This window comes from Tupaia chinensis, unplaced genomic scaffold, assembly GCF_000334495.1.
Source record: "Tupaia chinensis unplaced genomic scaffold, TupChi_1.0 Scaffold145561_1, whole genome shotgun sequence".
Lineage (NCBI taxonomy): Eukaryota > Metazoa > Chordata > Mammalia > Scandentia > Tupaiidae > Tupaia > Tupaia belangeri.
Window position 1 is genome coordinate 1,599,432 of NW_006205418.1, and position 19,681 is coordinate 1,619,112.

Below are 19,681 nucleotides of genomic sequence, written 5' to 3' on the forward strand. Positions count from 1 at the left end.
CTAGGCCAACCAACCACCTCTTCCATCCTCTAGGTAGTAAGTTAGTGTCTAAATAATACCTGACATCTTCCCCAGCTGATGCAATGTAGGAAATGCACTTCATGGAATTATTTGTAGTTAAATAAACTCTTCAGTGACTACTGTATGATTTCTATAACAAAGGTGATCAGTAATTCTACCATTAATAAGGGAAGAAAGAGAAAGAAAATGTTTGGTAAGGTAATTGGCCACATTTTGGAAGAATTATATAAATATTTTCATGCTCATTTTTTTAAAACAAAAAGTTCAGAATAAGTAAATGAAAACTTTGGTGTAGCCTCATTGCTTAAATACACAACTTCTGTTAATATTTTCTCATGATACTTAAAATTCTTCTCTGGATGCATACAAACACACAGGCACACACACACACACACACACACACAAACACACACACACATACACATATATACATGCCAACATGTAACTATATCATGGCCCCAGTTTTTTTTCTTCAGCTGGTAATTTCAAGAAAAGCAGTTTTAACTTTAATAAATCAAAGAAATGCTAATGAACTTTGCTTAAAACTTAAAGTCAGGAGACAGGTTAGGATTCTGTTCAAAATAGTAGGTACATAACCTTATCGACAGCTCAAGACAGGGCAAAAATCCTTAAAACCAGAAAACAAAGCCTAGAAGAAAATCATCAATGTTTTAGTCAAAAGTCATAAAATGCTTTTCACCAGTTCAGTCTCGTACTTAATCGATCTTCTGTTGTGGTTCAATCTTCCCAGTTAAATTCTAGGATATAATATTCAATGCCAGACTTGTCTCTATGATTAAGTTGGCCATTTTCTTAGTTTCTGAACTCTTTTTTCTGTGTGTCTGTATTTAATTTTCCTGGTATAGCACTCCCTTGAGAACTTCTTGGAGATCTGATCTGGTGTTGGTAAATTCTTTCAGATTTTGTTTATCTGAGAATGTTCTTGTCTTTTCTTTCCATATAAAGGATAATCTTGCTGGGTACAGTATTCTTGGTTGAAATTGTTTTTCTGTTAACACTTTGAATATATTTTCCCATTCTTTCCTCGCTCACATTGTTTCTGATGAGAGGTCTGCTGTTAGCCGGATGGGATATCCTTTGTATGTAACTTGCCATTTTTCTCTTGCCGATCTTAGTATCTTGTCTATGTCTGTGGTTTTGGTCAATCTGGCTATAATATGTATTGGAGAAGATCTTGTGTTGATTCTATTTGGGGTCCTTTGTATTTCTTGGGACTGGATCTTTTAGTGCCTCTCTAGGTTTGGAATGTTTTTGTGCATATCAATTATACAGATGTTTGATGGTATCTAGTATTTTTCATATATTATTCTCATTTTGGGAGGTAGTTTTCTCAGTCTTTGTGGTGATTTTTCTAGGTCAGCAATCTTATCTTCTACACCTGATATTCGATTTTCTGTATGATCTAGTCTCCTTTTAATATTTTCAAGGGAGATTTCGACTTCTTGTATTATAGCCTTCATCTCTAACAGGTCCATTTGATTCTTTCTTTATAGTGTGTATTTCCTCTTTTAGATCTTGCAAGAATTTCCTCACCCTGGAACTCTTGAGCTCTTTCCTTCTGCATCTTCTGCAGTTCATTGTCTCTCTTTTCTTCTATTTCTATTAGCTTCATCATTATAAATATTCTAAATTCTTTATCAGACATTCCCATGATTTCCATTGAACTGTCTGTGAATGAAGAGGAGTTATTCTTTTCTCTTGGAGGAGAGATATTTTCTTGCTTTCCCATATTTATTGTGACCCTGCAGTGATTTCTAGTCATCTGATGGATGTTGTGTTTCTTCCAAATTTTTGAAGTTTAATCTGAGCATTCAGGAGCATGCAGAAAGAGGTGATCTGGAATCTCTTTGCTACCTTTGTTATCCCTTTGTGCAGCAGACTCAGTGGGTATTGAGGAATATGTTAACCCTAATAGTATTTAGATGTTTGGCTATGGTTCTCCAGTGAATGGAGACTGAGGAGTAGAGTGATGAGATAAAATAAAAATAGAAGAAAACAGAGAGAGAGGAAAAAAAAAGAAAGATAAAGAAGAAAAAACAACAACAAAATGTAGTTTTGGGGAAAAAAATAAAACAAGCAAAAAAAAAGCGTGCCGTTCAAAATCACTAGTTCTCAGGAGCAATGATAGAGTCTTCTTCTGAAGGCCTGCCCCTTGCCTCTCCTGGAGGGGAGGGGGCAAGGGAATTTTTAGCAAGATAAAGGAGGAACTAAAAGCCAAGAGAATACTTTACCTTAAAATTTTTTAAAAAGGAAAAATTACCAAAAAACTGAGAAGACAGAGAGAGAGGCAGAGAGACAGAGACAGAGAGAAAGCTAGAGGGCTCCCTATCACTCGAGTTTGGGGGCTGGAGGCTGAATTATCAGTAGAAAATCTTCATTTCTCTTTTTTTCCCTGAAATCACTAGTTCTCAGGAGCAATGGTGGAGCCTTCTTCTCCATGGCCCCAGTTTTTATCCTAAAGTTTTATGTAACATGGAAACATCTTATTCCATTCTCTGCATAAATATTTGCAATACCTTTACAATATTCCCACAAGCAAGTGTAGCACCAAGCTAACTTAGTGATTCTCATTTATCTGGACAGGTAGGTTGTTTCCTATGATTTAACATTATAAGTAACATAAGTCCTGAACATCTTTGCACCTGGAACTTGGTCTAGATTTCTGGTTGTTTCTTAGAAAAAGGGTCTCATTAATGGAATTATTGGAATACGAATACGAGTATTTATAAGGCAGTAGATAACTTCAGTGAAATTTCTTTCCAAAAAAGTCAAAGCAATTTACAGTTCCTTCAGTGGACTGTGCACTTATCTTTTGTATCATACAAAGAGTATAAAATGTTGGCATTTGCTTAGCCTTCTGTAGAATCATTTACAGATTTTTAAAAAGTCCATACTAACATTTTGTCTTAATTGTACTAACCAGATTCCTCAAATACACATGTTATTATATTAAAGGCTATCACCAGGAGACACTCACATTATCTTTTTAAATTTAATACAGGTCCTAGGAGCAAAAAAAGGTAAATTGTTTGCATTTCTTTTCTTACCCTAATACCAAGATAATAAGTTCTTTTTCTAGATTTATAATGCTATTCATTATTTATAGATTTTTTTTAAAGCTGGATATATGGGAGGAGAGTGTGCACCTGTGTATGTGTGCACATCCATAATGACATAATCCAGAAGGATCTTCAACTTTATAGTCTATTTAAGAGTCTTTTGGGGGGTCAGTAGAGGGAATAGAAGTTATGTCTTTGTACTCCCAGATGACAAACTATAGTTTGGGTGCATGTGCGTGTGGCCTTAAGATTCCGAGAGAGTAGAGAAGGGATTGCAGTATGACCATGACCCGGGGGGGAGGGGAGAGGGGGGAGATATCTCATTTTCTATCTCTCTGTCTCTCTCTGTCTCTCTTAAACAAGGTGATTTCAACTGAGGGTGGGCCCGTGGTTTCTTTAGCAACAGACTACTAACCACAAGGAGCCACATTCACTTAGAATTGTGAGTTATGTGGTCCATCCTTGACCTGAGGCTTTAACAATATACAGCATACCTCAGCAGAGCAACACTGGTTTGGGATTTCAGAGACCTGCCATCAACCCACTGTGTGGTTTCAGTCAGACTGCAATGCCTCTGTTGGCTGTAAGTCTGCTCTCCTCTATATGTGAGAGAAGTTAGACTTAAAGGAGGGTCTGTCCTGGGTTTGTGGATTTTCCAAGGGTCCTTGTAGAGAAATGGGGGTTTGTTGGCTATTTTAAATTATTTTAAAACCCAAAGGAAACCATGTCCTTTCCCACTATAAATCTCAACAATCTAACTTAGCGGTTCAAGTGTTATGCCGGGCTTCAATGATTCTAACACAATGTGACGTTCGGTTCAAGAGGGCAGATGCTCTGAGTGACCGGTGGTGATAGAAAATGATTTTATGAAGTGATTAATGGACGAAGCACTGACACCAGTAACATTTCATGTAATCACAGTGCCTCATTCAGAGGTGCTCAGTCCATGAACACTAAGACAACTTAGTGTCTATATGCTTTAATACGTATGACCTCAGTGGGAGAGTACTCAGTGCTTTCTGGGATTGCATATCATAGTATTACAGGTGCCCTTGGCGACTCTGGATGGCTGGTTAAAATTCGTCCATGATATCAAAAAATAATAGTAATAACGTTAATGGCACATGTAATTACTAAGTCATTCTAATTTGTATAGTTGGCAGAACTTTTAAAATTTGATGACCAAGGGGGAAAACAGAACATTTCTCCCTGGTTGGGAACGACTGGCCTGTATCAGAATCCTGGGAGCTCATCTGCCCTATCGCAGGAAGGATATGAGAATACCAGCAACACGGGCCAGTGCTGGGCCTCTCCATCCACACATCTTCCAGAACATTCTTCGGTTTAACTTTCTCCCAGTAAGATCTCATCTCAGCTGTCATCTCTCAGGAAAGCCTTCCTTGGTTACACACACAGTCACTCTACATCCCCAAGTCGTGCTTTATTTTCTTTATATTCCTTACAGTGTCTGAAATGATCTTAATGATCTACTTCATGCTTACTTTCCACTTCCTTTCATTAGACTATAAGAACCAGGCCTGTCCTCTTCTCCACTGTATCCCCAGATTCTAATTCTACCTGTCCCATACTAGGTACTCAGCTAATATTTGTCATATGATAAAAATGAATGAATGAATATAAGGCTAAAAATATTCTAAATTAATTCATCTAGAATCACCCCTAGAACTAGGGATTACTCAGGGATAAATAATAGTTAGTAATATTTAGGGAGAGTCTAGTGATGTGCTCCAGAAAGTAAACATGCCAGGATGCCAGGTCTTCAAAAAGTTTATGGAAAAACCATATTCGAAAAATCAGATAGCTTTCGATTTTTTTTCTACCAAAAGAAATTCATACTTTAATTCCACTTTCCACAAACTTTTGAAGTCCCTCATATTCAAAGCAATTTTCATAGCCTTAAGAAGAAGTTACTCCCAGAAGAGAGTTGTAGATATATGAGTTATAGTTTCTACTTACCACCAATAACCTCTTTCTAATAATCAAAAGTTACTTGGATAAATAATATTAAAATTTTTACAAAATTGTAATTCAAAAATTACTCGGGTAAAATTATAGTGGTCCAGTGAGCCTCTAACAATCCTCAGTCATTTTCATTTCACAATGTAACTAAAGGATATCACTCCTTTCTCAGTTCCTCATCACCAGATGAAGCCTGAATCATCTCAACTGTCACAAAACCAAAATACTCAAGAGATTCCACTTGCTGTTACCAGGTAAGGATCCAGGAATCCCTTGTCAGGTCCCAGGTTGGGGTTCAGGACATGTACAGATCAGATCATGGCCAACAGGACTTCCTGGGAGACAGAGAAAATGTTCGACCCCTATTTAAGTTAATGATGAGGTCCAAGGGAAAATGTGACACGCAGCTATTACTAAATCTAATAATGTTGGGGCCAGCGGATGGTATAGCGGTGAAGGCACTGGACTCCCACATGGTCGACTGGGACTCCAGTCCCGGACCAGGTGGCTTGAAACTAACTGCAGATGCACACGTGCCCAAAATGCCAAGAGGAGAATGGAGGAGAAGGGATTGCGGCATGGCCATCCCCCCTGGGGGTGATTTCTTGCTTTCTATCTCTCTGTCTCTCTCTGTCTTTCTGGCAAGCACATGCACCCTATAGTGAAAATCTCTCTCAAAAAAAATCTAATTATGTTGTTTCTTCAGTATATAAGTGATTGAGTACTAGAGAAGTTCAGAGAATTTTATGAATTAAACATTTACTGGATAGGATTAATTGGAGTGGATGCTAATAAACCTGGGAACTCAACTATTCTTAGTTGATGACTGCACCAAAGCTTGTACTTACTTTTGAATAGCACTTTATAGATGACCAAGTGTTGAAAATACCATTATGTGATTCAATATTTGCCTGATCAAATTACTATGACAACTTTCCACCCAAATGAACAGTTCAAGAAGCTAAGGCCCAGGGAGAAAATTCGTTCATCAAAGTCACAGTACATTAGCCGTGGTTTCCTTAAAACAAAACCCAGGGCCTCCAAAATTAGAGGGATTACGCTCTCATGATCCCATTCTGGCTAGTGGCTCCAACCTAAATTCAGGCCACACTCACTCTGCCCTCAGCCTGCCCTCAGCCTGCCCTCCACAGCCTGCTGCTCTAACGCCTTTCTACCAGCACAGCGCCAGGGACACGCACCACTCCTCCGCCTTTAGCAGTCCTCCCATATAGGCTCCTTTTCACCCTCTTCCTTTGAAAAACTCCTATTTAACCATCAGAGCCCAGCTTAAAACCACACTGCATCCACATTTCCAGACTTCCCAACGAGGCCTAGTTTCCACTACACACCAACAGCCCCTAATAATCAGAAATTACTTGGATAAAATTACATAGACCAATGGGCTTCTGACTCCTTTACCTTTGAAGTCAAGTTCAGCCTCAAAGTCCAAACACTTTTCAGTAACCCATGCTGCCCACGATTACTTGATTGTACAAACGCAGCCACCGAATCCTAAATCTTCCTGGTACCTACCTATGGCTACAATGTAGCCTTTTACTTATTCAATAAATATTTACTGGGGGTGGGGGGAATTAGCAGTTAGCGTAATGGCTATGTCACTGGACTCCCATGTAGCCGACCACGGTTCAAGTCCTGGACCCGGTGGCTTAAACTAACGCCGGGTGCGTGTGCATGTGTGCCCAAGATCCTGAGAGGAGCATAGAGGAGAAGGGATTGAGGCATAGCCATCCCCCCTGGGGGGTGATTTCTCTCTCTCTCTCTGTCTCTCTCTCTCTCTCTCTCTCTTTCTAGTGAGCATACCCACCTTATAGCAAAAACCTCTCCAAAATGAAAAAAGAAAAAGAAAAAAAATATTTGCTGGGACCCTACCGTGTTTGGGACAGAATAGAGCAGTGGTTAGGTGGGATCTACTGGATTCACAGGAAGTCTGATTCCTGACTTCATCACTAGTAAACCAAGTGACTCGGGCACTATCACTCCCTGCTATGGTTTGAATAGAGCCAGGCATGCAGCAAGAGCCCCGTAAACGCCAGACCTCACTCCTTGCTGGGCCCTGTGATCAGGCGCCGGACCACCATCCCTCAGTTCCGTCCCTCGTTTTCCCTCCCTTTCCTGCCTTGCCCTGTTTTGCACCTTCAGTAACTACTCTCACTCTTTGGCCCACAGGTCAAGACTAGGGCATCATAATTTTTATTCATCTATTTGCTATTTAAGACCCAATCCAATAAAAAAAAAAGTCTACATTCCACAAGATAATACCCTTCTTTAATATAATTATTTTAGTCCATTTTCTGTTGATATAACTGAACTCCACGGATTGGGTAATTTATAAAGAATAAATAAATCAGCTCATGGTTTCCAGAAGTCTAAGGCTGAGGGGCTACATCCGGTGAGGGCTTTCCTGCTAGTGGGGCTCTTTGTAGGGTTCCAAGGCGAGGCAGGGCATCACTTGGTGAGAAAGCAAGGGCACATGTCCCCTCGTGTCTCTCTTGTTCTTCCTAGAGAGCCACCAGCATTCACTCATGGGAGCTCCCCCTGATGGCCTTATCTAATCCTAATCATCTCCCCAAACCCCAGCTCCTCATGCTGTACTTGGATTCAGTTTCCACTTCCTTAACAATACTGGGACCAGCAGTTGGCGTAATGGCTATGTCACTGGACTCCCATGTAGTCGACAGCAGTTAGGGTCCCAGACCCGGTGGCTTAAACTTATGCCGGACACGTGTGCATGTGTGCCCAAGATCCCGAGAGGAGAATGGAGGAGAAGGGATTGCGGTATGGCCATCCCCCCTGGGGGGTGATTTCTCGCTTTCTGTCTCTCTGTCTCTCTCTGTCTTTGTGGCGAGTGCATGTACTCTATAGCAAAAACCTCTCAAAAGAAAAATACTAAAAAAAAATTTAAATAAATAAAAAATAATACCTCATGATGGAGATCCAATTTCAACACACAGCTTTGGTATGGGCAGTCAAACCATAGCAGTAATTTACTAAAAGGGAAAAAAAATCCATTGTAATATTCTATTATTACAATAAAAATGTGAAAGATAGAAGGTTTTCAGTCAAACTCACCTATAGTCGTTGTTCGGTGTGGTTTTTGGCTTCTTTCGCTTGTTTATTATTGGCTTACTTCATGTATCAAAAAATCTTCTGATCTTTCTTGCTCTTAACTGGCTGCTGCTTCTTCATCTATGTGGTTTAAGTGACCTTTACTACCACAACTTACGCCGTGCACACGTTCTCCATGGCATTTATCCTATCGTGCATTATGAGCATGGTACAACTATGTCTTCCCTCCATAACTAAGCTCCACTAGGACAGAGTGCATGTCTCATTCATTTATCTATTTCCAGAACATTCCATGCACCTATTTAGCATTCAGCATGTGTGTGTAAAATGAATCATCATTTTTATTTTAACTTGTTTTTATGTTTTTTTTTTTTCTGTCCTTATAAACTATGTCCTTGAGACCTGGAATAGTTTGAGAGGATGTTCTTATCCTTTCAGTGTTTTCTAAAAATGCTGAAAAATGAGAGTAGAGAAGTATCTCTATTCATTACTTTTTCCCAGATAACTAGCAAAATTACACACCGGTTCCTGGTAAAGGGATCCTGATTTTAATGGTCAAAAGCTTTGATGTCAGCAGACACCGCACCAATGATGACAGCACACAGGGTTGTTGGGTGAACTCTCAGCACTTTCTTCTAGAAAGAAAGCCATGAGACCCCAGGCTTTCAGCGAGGTCACAAAAGCAGGTATACACTCAGCCAGTTTCCTCAGGTTTCATTTAATTGACCCAGAGGCTTTGGCCGATAGCACAACGCCTGGTGTAGAGCATGTCCCGTGTAATTAGGGCTGGCATAGTCGCACCTGGAGCTGATGGTGCTCGTGCTGACTGCAACACAGCATGAACCAGAAAGTAGAGCCGAGTGCTATAAAGTCATGGGGGAAGAGACCTGGCAGTATCACGTTTGTGTCCAGCAATGCCTGTTATTTTGATTGTCCTCCGTTATATTTTAGAATTCTTTTTTCTCTATGCATTTTTTTATAACACCATACATAGCTTTCTCACCCAGCCCGCATTTCAAGGAGGAAGAAAATTTCTATTAGACTCTTCTTCCTTGCTATAATCAACTCTGCTCCCACTAGTGAACCGTGTCTGTAGAATATGAGCTCCAACAAGCCAGATATTATTTTCTACAGTGACTGTCGCTATGAGGCAGTACAAAACCATGTCGAACGAAAGTAAAAGTCCTAATATGCATTCCCTGGAATGACATAGAAAGAACTCATAAAAGTTACTTTGTTCCATATTGAATGCTTGTCAGTCTTGAAAAGGAGGGTAAAAACCAGCTTCCTGTTGCTTTGCAAAATGGACAATTCTGGGGACCAGCAGTTAGCGTAATGGCTAAGTCGCTGGACTCCCACGTAGTCAACCGTGGTTCGTGTCCTGGACCCGGTGGCTTGAAACTCACACCAGGCACATGTGCGTGCGTGCCCAAGATCCCAAGAGGAGAATGATGGAGAAGGGATTGCAGCATGGCCATCCCCTCTGGGGGGTGATTTCTCGCTTTCTGTCTCTCTATCTCTCTCTGTCTGTCTGGTAAGCGCACGCGCCCTATAGCAAAAACCTTTCCAAAATTAACAATTTTTACTACATTCAGTAAACTATGAAGTGTTTTATAAATGTGATTTTAGGCATTGTGACCTTGCTTCTGAATGGAATTTTACCCACCCAGAAACATACTAAGAGTCTTTCGATTCTACTATTTCCTTTAGCTCTTCGTTCATGATGATCAATCACAGTGTGCAAAACAAAGGTAAGAACACTTTAAGAATTATAAAATAAGGGGCCAGGTGGTGGCACAGAGGTGACAAAATTGCAAATATATGGGAAAGGTTCTGAGTTAGCGTCCTGATTACAACACGAAGAGCCTGTTGGGAAATCTCTCTTAGAAGGAAAAAAAAAATAAATGTTTAAAAAATAATAATTAGGGAACCAGCAGTTAGCGTAATGGCTATGTCGCTGGACTCCCACGTAGTCCACCGCGGTTCACGTCCCGGACCCGGTGGCTTAAAACTCACGCCGGGCGTGTGTGCGTGCATGTCCAAGATCCCGAGAGGAGAATGGAGGAGAAGGGATTGCAGCGTGACCATCCCCTCTGGGGGGTGATTTCTCGCTTTCTGTCTCTATGTCTCTCTCTGTCTGGCAAGCGCACGCACCCTATAGCGAAAAACCTCTCCAAAAAAAAAGAAAATTAAAATTAAAAAAAATTTAAAAAAATAATAATAAAATAAACAGGCAAGTCAATATAGAATATTCCTGCAATAAGACTTAACTGTGAATCTCACAGCTGATGTGTATAGATGTAATTAGCTAATTTCATTGGTAGATAGTATGCCATTATGTTAATATGACACAATTATAATCTGTCATAAAATATAATTACTTAAGTGGTTTTCAGGGTTTTTTTTCCTCTTATAAACACTATTATGCTATGGACATTATTATAGCTATCTTCCCATGTATATAATTATTGCTGTGTCTGTTCCATTGTCCTAGACATATTTTTAATAGACATATTAATTAGTCTCACCAATAAATTATGAATCCTCCTGTTCCCCATCCTCTGCAACAGTTGTTTTTGACAAAATGCTAGGTTTTGCCAGTCCACTGAAGGACAAATTGATTTTTTCTCAAGAAAAATCTGTGAAGTAGAAAAAACAACACTGACTCCTCTTAAAAACTGATTGTGGGAACCAGCAGTTAGTGTAATGGCTATGTCGCTGGACTCCCACGTAGTCGACCGCGGTTCGTGTTCCGGACCCGGTGGCTTAAAACTCACGCCGGGCGCGTGTGCGTGTGTGCCCAAGATCCCGAGAGGAGAATGGAGGAGAAGGGATTGTGGCGTGACCATCCCCCCTGGGGGGTGATTTCTCGCTTTCTGTCTCTATGTCTCTCTCTGTCTGTCTGGCGAGCGCACGCACCCTACAGTGAAAATCTCTCCAAAAAAAAAAAAAAAAAAACTGATTGTAAAGATAAAAGTCAAAAGAATACTATGTCTCTGGGCATGTCCAAAACATATGTAATGTCATGTTACTCTCGATGGTGGGGTTTGATACTTTTAATATTATTTTGCCAAGTGAGCTCCATCATATTCACTTGACTTTCTGTCATGGAGAGCTGTATTTGGGTCTAGCCCTGCAATCTCTCTTTGTCAAGGCAAAAATGGTTTAGAGTGAAAGGAGGCCCAGTCCGTGGGTGATAGCAGTATACCCAATGTTCTTCCACTTACCTTCTGCCAATCTGCATTTTTGTGATCCTCCACTCTCCAAATAGGAGAGTCGTATTTCATAGGATTACAAACCCCAAATGCAATGTTTAATGTAAGAAAAACTTTCCAAATATTGGCTACTTCCATTATATTAGAACAAATTCAATTAAACACTTCCAGTGGGTTACGCACTCAGAATTTCATTTATTCATTCATTCAACAAAGCTCTAGCCAGGTCTTCAGGGGGGAAATCGCATGGCAAAGTTATTTTTGTTTGTTTTATTTAACTCATTCTCTGAACTACATAAGCATAAGCCATTTTCAAGTGATCTTTTTCAGCTAGAACTTTTTAAATATTCAAGCAAGGCACTCAGAGTTGAAAAATAATAAATCAGTTGCCACAATGTCATGAAAAATTCATAATCCCTGAACACTATTATGTAGGCGATACAAAATAAGTGACAAGAAATGCTGGTAATGGTTATTTCTCTGTTCAAATATGTTCTTATCATTTTGATCCACATTGAAAAAATAGTTAGTCATTTCAATAAGCCTTTATATACTGCTTCATTATCATTTAAAAGAAAGTTTCTTGGGGCCAGCAGGTAGTGTGGTGGTTAAGGTGCTCTCACATGGTCAACTGTGGTTCAAGTTCCAAAGAAGGGACTGTGGTGTGACTATCCCCCCAAGGGGGTGATTTCTCACTTTCCCTCTCTCGGTCTCTGTCTCTCTTTTTGGTAAGTATATACATTGTATGGCAGAAAACTGAAATGGATAGATAGCTAGCTAGGCAGACAGACAGAACGTTTTGCAGTCACTTTTATTTTACATCAGTATAGCTCTGTCACCTGTCTCTTGGTTGGGATTTTCCTGGTTTACATTTCTTCACCCTTTTATTTATAATCTCTCTGCATCTTTATATTTTAGATGTGCGATTAATACACAAATGGGATTTTTAAACCAGCCCATATCTAATTTTTGAAGTTTAATCATTAAGCACCCCCAACGAGGTCTTGACACCAAATCCACCCCCAGCCGTTGGCTGGGCCCAGATCATGGGTACCTGCATACACAGCATAATGTGGGGTCTCCCAAGAAACTGGGAACCCTCCCATGTGGTATTGCCTTACAGAGCATCACATTTTACTGTTGAGTCACTGAACGGCCCTTGCATCTAATTTTTAAATATTGAGTTTGTGCCTTTGCTAATTTATTGTGACTACAAATATGTGTGCATCTACTTCACTATTATTTTGAACCTATTTGTTGAGCTTTTTATTGAATTTTTGTATCATTTCTTATAATATAGTTGATTAATCTCTTCTTATTCCTTTTGCTTTTTTTTCTTAAAAGTTATACTTTTCAATATTATCCTTCTGTTGGTTACTATTAACATCTTAAATAAAAAAAAGGTCTATGCTTGAATTTTAAAAGTCTGAAGTTCCTCTTTCCAAATGAATGCTTTAATTCTGATGGTATGGGTTCTGTGTTTTAAAGTTAAAACTTGTTTTATTTATAAAATTTTAGAAGGAGAAAGAACATTTTAGTTTTATTCATATTTTTAAATCATAAAGTGAGTCAAGTAAAATGTGATTTAAACTCAAAGTGGTCAGTTTTCTCCAACAAGCATTTTGATATACATAAATCCTTAAAACAAACATTCTTAGGCTCAAAAGTATAAGCACAATCTTTGATACCATTAAGAGAGAACCTTCAACACATCAGAAGTATAAAACTCTAAAGTTTAGGCTTCTTGATGACAAGAAACAGAATAAATGCAAATAAAATTTAAGTGGTATGGTAACTGTCATAAAAATATTTACAAGGTTTTGTTCAGTATTTCATTTCGAAAAATTACACGGTCAAAAGTAGCCCATTCTTTAAAAGTTCTTATTATACTTATCAAGAGAATAACTTTTTTTTTTGACTGAATTAAAACTATAAAACTTGGGACCAGTAGGTGGACTAGTGGTTAAGGCGCTGAACTGCCATGTAGTTGACCACAGTTTGAGTCACGGACCCACTGGCTTGAAACTGACGTTCGGTACATGTGTATACATGCCCAAAATCCCTAGAGGAGAAGGGATTGTAGCATTACCCTTCTGGGGGGCTGATTTTTCATTTTCTCTTTCTCTGTCTCTCCGGTGAGCCCATGTACCCTATAGCAAATATCTTTCAAAAAAAAAAAGAAAGAAAGAAACCTAAAAAGCCTGTAATTCTTTCTTTACACTAATTAACTCCTTCATTTTTATGCTATTTTTGTCCAGTATTTTAGTTACATATCATTTTTATGTCCCCAAGTTTTTATGATTTTTAAATGGTTAATCCCTGCCTAAAACTGCCAACATATTAACAAATGTCTTTGCTCGGTATACCTCCTTACACCTCACTCTATCCTTGTGGTCTCAGTTGTTTTTTTTTTTTTTTTTTTTTTTTCTGCTATAGGGCGCATGCGCTCGCCAGACAGACAGACAGAGACATAGAGACAGAAAGCGAGAAATCACCCCCCAGGGGGGATGGTCACGCTGCAATCCCTTCTCCTCCATTCTCCTCTCAGGATCTTGGGCATGCACGCACACGCGCCAGGCGTGAGTTTTAAGCCACCGGGTCCGGGACGCGAACCGCGGTGGACTACGTGGGAGTCCAGCGACATAGCCATTACACTAACTGCAGATCCCTTGTGGTCTCAATTTCATGAAATTCATCTTTTCTTAATGTTTACTAGAAAAATCTGCAGTGGAAATGTATTATTTTGGTTAAATTATTCACAGAAAATGCCATATCAAAATTTTTCAGAAGACAGTATTGAAAGCTTAGGTGCCAGGTGAAATCAAAATCCTATCAATAAACTTCATTTATTGTTACTTTCAAATCCATTGGTTTATCTTATACCTGAATTAATTTTTTATCCAGGCATGATTTTGTAGCACCATGCCTTTAGTCGCTTGGAAAATTATGGTTCACAGACATAAACTGACCTCTAACATTAATATTTTATTATATGAAATTTTTAAAATCACATTTGCAAGCAACACTACCAGTCTCATCAGAAAAGTTTAACTATTGGAATGCCATTATGTCACTGTGATAGATGCAAGATGTCTGAAATTCCAATTTTCACCTGCAAAGTCTAATTCATAATTAGCATCAAATACTGCACTTTGCTTTCCATGAAGTGACAGGCTCACTTTTTTCAATTTAATAAAATATCTGCCGGACGTCTGAGCCTGGTCCATCGCATTCCAAACTGAAGTGCTGGAAGACACTTCTGACAAGGGGTTCAAATCCCCAGCCTGGTTGACCTGAAACACGTGTGTGCCCATGATCCTGACAAGAGAGAGTTGAGGGAAGGATGTTGAGGTGTGACCAGGCCCTATTGAGGGTGCCTTTCTCTCTCGCTGCCTCTCACTCTGGTGCATACACATGTGCCTGCTACCATGAATAAAAAAATTAAAATTAGAAAAATATCTGCTAAATATTTACCATAGCTTGTCTGTCAGTCATTCATTCAGGTTAAAAAAAAAAAAAAATGTCATGTTGCATTGGCACTGGGCTCCCATATAGCCAACTGCAGTTTGAGCCCCAGACCTGGCAGCTTGAAAATCACACTGTGGCACATATACTAAATGGAATACTATTCATCCATAAAAAACAACAAAACCCTGGCTTTTGAAAGGAAGTGGATGAATATGAAAGACTTACTGCTGAGTGAAGCAAGCCATGCTATGAAGGAGAGGCATTGTATGTCCCCACTTAATATATACTGAGTGTCTGCACTCTAAAAAATATATATATATTTGAAACCATACTGCTTCTGTTGTTATAGAATCATAAAATTATACAAAATTATAAGAAATATTTTAAACATTTTCTTTAAAAGTCAGTATTTTGAAATTTTGAAAGTTGTTTGTAAACTGTCAAGAACTATGGAGTATGAGCTAAAATTTTTTGCTATGTAAAGTAAATGTTTGTGGAAAAATGTAAAAATAAAGAAATAAAAGAAAAAAAAGAGGACAGGAAAAGGTGAAATAAAAGTAGGTCTTTATTAATTAAAAAAAAAAGAAAGAAAGAAAGGAAAGAAGGAAAGAAGGAAAGAAGGAAAGAAAGAAAGAAAGAAAGAAAGAAAGAAAGAAAGAAAGAAAGAAAGAAAGGAAGGAAGGAAGGAAGGGGGGAAGGAAGGAAGAAAGAAAGAAAGAAAGAAAGAAAATCACACTGGGCATGTGTGCGTGCATGCCCAAACTCCCAAACTCCAGAGAGGAAAATGGAGGAAAAGGGATTGGAATATGGTCATTCCCATTGAAGAATCACTTCTCACGTTCCCACTCAGCATCTTTCTGTCTCTCCAGCAAGGGCACATACCCTATGGCAAAACCCTTTAAAAAAAGTTATTATTCCAAGTAAAAAATAAAAAATAATATTTTTATACCATACTATACTGAGCTTAGCATACTTAAGAAACAAAATAGAGTTTGTTATGACCAGAAAAGAGTGGATGATGAGGAATTAATGAGGATAAGCATGGAGAAATAAGAAGAGACAAGCCCTTTGGAGCCTTCACGGACAGAAGAAAAATATTCAGACTTTCATCCAGATGTAAAAAAAATCATGGAAGGATTTTTACCAGGGACATTTTTACCAGAGTTGAAATTACATATTTAAAATATTACTCCAGCTGTCCTTTGGAAAGGGCAAAAACTGAAGCAAGTAAACAATACAGACCAGATTATGGCCACTGAGTGACATGATGTGTAGACTGAGGAGACAGCCCCAAAGACAGGAGTGATGGGACCAGCTCTGTGTTGGATGGAGACAGTAACAAAACATGTTTACATGTTAATTTACTCTTCCCAGATCATAAAGGAAGCTTGCAGTCCTATTCTCAGAGATGCCAGTCTCCCGCCAGCCATGGCCCTCACAAAGATATGCCACCATATAAAAACACAAGCTGGAGAAAACCTTTCCCCTCAAAGCCTAATGAAAAGGTAAGGTAGATACTTCTCTGCCATGTCTTTCTAGATGTACTTCGCAGCTAAATAGAGCACAAAACAACACCCAGAAGATGGTCATGATGTCCGGCTTTAATTTTTATCCTTCTGGCTACATGTTGCTGAGTTTTACTATTTTTAACCTATTTTGTTGTATAGCATACTGCATTGCTCTTTCTCCAGATTCCTTGTGTATTTCCAGATTCTAAAAGTGAGATTTTTTTAAAAAATATTTATCAAGCAAAACATGAATGTTTGGACCTGTGTTCTACAGTTACTGGCCATTCAGTAATCTCAGGGGTATGAACTAGGATTTACATATTGTGCTTCTTTTTCAAACAAAAGATCCACATATCACATTTCAGTTGAACAGTCCAATGGCCATTTATCAATCACTGATTAGGTTGCAGACAACATGCTAGAGGTTACGGTCCCTGCTCCACAGGAGACTTGCAGAGACTATGCAAATGGATGAAGCTGTGTTCTTGTTAGTCTTTGTCTGCTTTCTGATCTCTTTCTAAAATATTCTTCGCTCCTACAATCAGTTCTTTTTGAACCATGTTGCACTTACCTTTACCAATGTGTAGTGATAAAACTTCCATTGTGACTGTATGCGTCTCCCTCCGTCACCTGAGACAGTACTTCTCAAAGTGTTTCATTATAAAGCACTAAAGGGTATGGTTCTTCTGGGTCTCCATCCTGAATCTTTCCATTACTCGGTGTCCTGTCACAGAGCTTGTGAAGGCTTTTAAGTGGGAACAGAGTATAAGATATAGTCAATTCTTCATAATTCCTACATTATCCTAACAGTAGTTACATTTACTTTTCTGCCTAATTCTAAAAGGACCCATACTCTTAAATAAGACTCTGGGAAACCTATGTACATCTTGTTATTGAACCTTTTCATGTACCTTGTTTTCCCTCTGCCATCTTTTTCATAAGCACTGGGATGCCTGGGTTCTAAATAAATGTCTACCCAAGATCAGATCCCCTCCTGGGATTCCTAGCAGGCATGAGAGAGGCTTAGACTAGATCATGATTCCTCTGATTCATAACTTATGCATGTATTACCAATACTATTGCTTACTTAATAATATTCTTTAAGTTAATGTTGTTTTCTGTTTGCATCATTACTCTAAAAAAACAGTATTATATACCACTGCACCTGAAAGTAACCTTAAAAAAAATAGCTGCATTGCAATTTTGCAATGAGAGAATGTCCAAGAGAACTGAAAGCAGAGACTCAAACAGGTATCTGCACACTCGTGTTCGTAACACTACTTAGAATATACCCAAAACGTGAAGAGGCCCAAATGCCTATTGACAGATGAGTGGGTAAACAAAATGTTACATAAATCGATAGACAAAATGTTATACACACACACACGCGCGTGCACACACACGCAGGAACGTTATTTAGCTCTAAAAATGAATGAAATTCTGATACATGAATGAACCTTGAAAACATTATGCTAACTGATATGTCAAAAACTGAAGGATGCATATATCTGATTCCATGTGCACGGGGTACCTAGAATAGGCAAATTCATAAATACAGAAAGTAGAGTGGAAGTTACGAGGGGCTGAAGAAGAAGATGGAGATGATGTAGAGTTATTGTTGAAGGAGGACATAATTTCAGATTGGAATGAAAACATTTGAAGCTAGATGGTGGCCAGGTTTGTAAAGCCGTGTGAACATCCTCAATGCCACTGAATTATGTACTTTAAAATGGTTGAAATAGTGATCATATGTATGTTTTACCACAATTTTTTTAAAGCCATTGCCGCACACACAGTACAAGGCTGTAAACTGTAGTAGCATTCCCACAGCTGCTGACGGCTCTGAGCACAAAAATTACTCTTCTGTTAAAGGGGAAATTAGAAATGTCAGCTAAATTAATGACATACTAGCACTAAAAGGAAGCATCCCTTTTGAATTATTTGGTGTGCTAGAAAGAGAAGAGACAGGGGCAGATTTCTCCCTCACCCCAAATGATTCAGTTACTTAGTGCTGTTTTTGAACACCAATCTCACCGGCCATCCTGCTTGGCCATACCTGGAAAAACACAAGACTGTAAGATCCCTGAGCATCTTCCAACTTGGGCAAATAAAACCAGAGTAGATGAAATGCACCGAGACTGTTCTCTGCCAAGCCCTCAACGGGCTTAGAGACCCTTGATGGGCTTACCGGCCCTCCTAAAGGCAACAGATGACACCAAGCTCAGCACCTCACCCTTCAGCCTGGAGGCAGGGCCTCTAGCTTCAGCCTGGAGGCGGGGTCTCGAGGCTTCCTTTGCTTCTGGAACCTGACACATGGCTCCACTCTAGCCAGGCTGGCTGTGCCTTTCCCGGGGGCTAAGGACTAGGTGGAGGAATTCACTCCCAATGAGGCCTCTATTAAGAGACTTTCGATGTCAGTCTTGACAGAATGGCCAAGCTGTGTAGGCAGGCAGAGTAAGGACCAAGAGCAGTTCCAGGCAGCAGGGCTAGCCTTTGACACGACAGGATGCCGTGGGTGTCCAGAGAACAGCAAGATCACCTGGCCGGCCAGACTCCTGCTCTGAGACACTAGCAGGAAGCCAGCATGCAGTCAGCTGGCGCTCACTCATGCCTCTCCAGGTGATAGCCACGTGCGCTTTGCATGCCTCTCAGGGAAATCGGGGCGACGCGGTGCGGGATGGTCAGAGATTCCAACTGAGACCAAAGGCCTGAAGTCGCATCCCTCCTTCTTGCCAGTCATAGGACTGATTTCGACGTCCTGAGCCTCCACTGTCCATCAATAACCCGGGCTCACACTGCCTGATATGTCCTCTACACCGTACCGTAGGGCTGGACTGGGCACTGAGAGGCTGGACTCGCGGGGGTAACTACTTAATGTTAAGATCCTTGGAACCGTGAAGGAATTAAGGGTTCACGGTACAACTCTCCGACCTTACTTCTCCCTGTTACAGTGGATTTTATAATAAAAATAAGTAAATAAAATAAAATTGGACCCAGTCAAATTTCAACACCACAGGCAGAAGGGCTCTGTGGCTAGATACTGACGCCATGTGGGAGGCCCAGATTCAGACCCCGAGCTGGCCCGAACAAGCAGAATCCCCATGAACCTGCCGCGCGCGAGACCAAGGGCAATGCTGAGAGGGCATTGCAGCATAATGAGACCCTACAGAGAGTCTCTCTCTCTCTCTCTCATATATATATATATATCTTTCTGTCTCTCAGTAAATAAATCTTTTTTTAAAAAAAAAGAGAATTTAAAGTCACTTAACATCAGTATAAATAAGGCAGCACAGCACAGGGAGAAAGCCACAGCACAGAGGAG

The 19,681-nt window shown here is 39.7% G+C and overlaps 1 protein-coding gene across 2 annotated transcripts in view; it reads left to right on the forward strand.

The window, feature by feature from the left end:
• CLNK (cytokine dependent hematopoietic cell linker) overlaps positions 1 to 19,681 on the forward strand; it is a 197,428-nt gene that overhangs the window by 162,393 nt on the left and 15,354 nt on the right. For both annotated transcript variants that reach the window (XM_006168107.3, XM_006168109.2), the window contains 4 exons: positions 3,044 to 3,062; positions 5,254 to 5,335; positions 9,879 to 9,919; positions 16,226 to 16,356. In XM_006168107.3, coding sequence (XP_006168169.1) covers positions 3,044 to 3,062; positions 5,254 to 5,335; positions 9,879 to 9,919; positions 16,226 to 16,356 — 273 coding nt within the window. The remainder of the gene's footprint in view (positions 1 to 3,043; positions 3,063 to 5,253; positions 5,336 to 9,878; positions 9,920 to 16,225; positions 16,357 to 19,681) is intronic.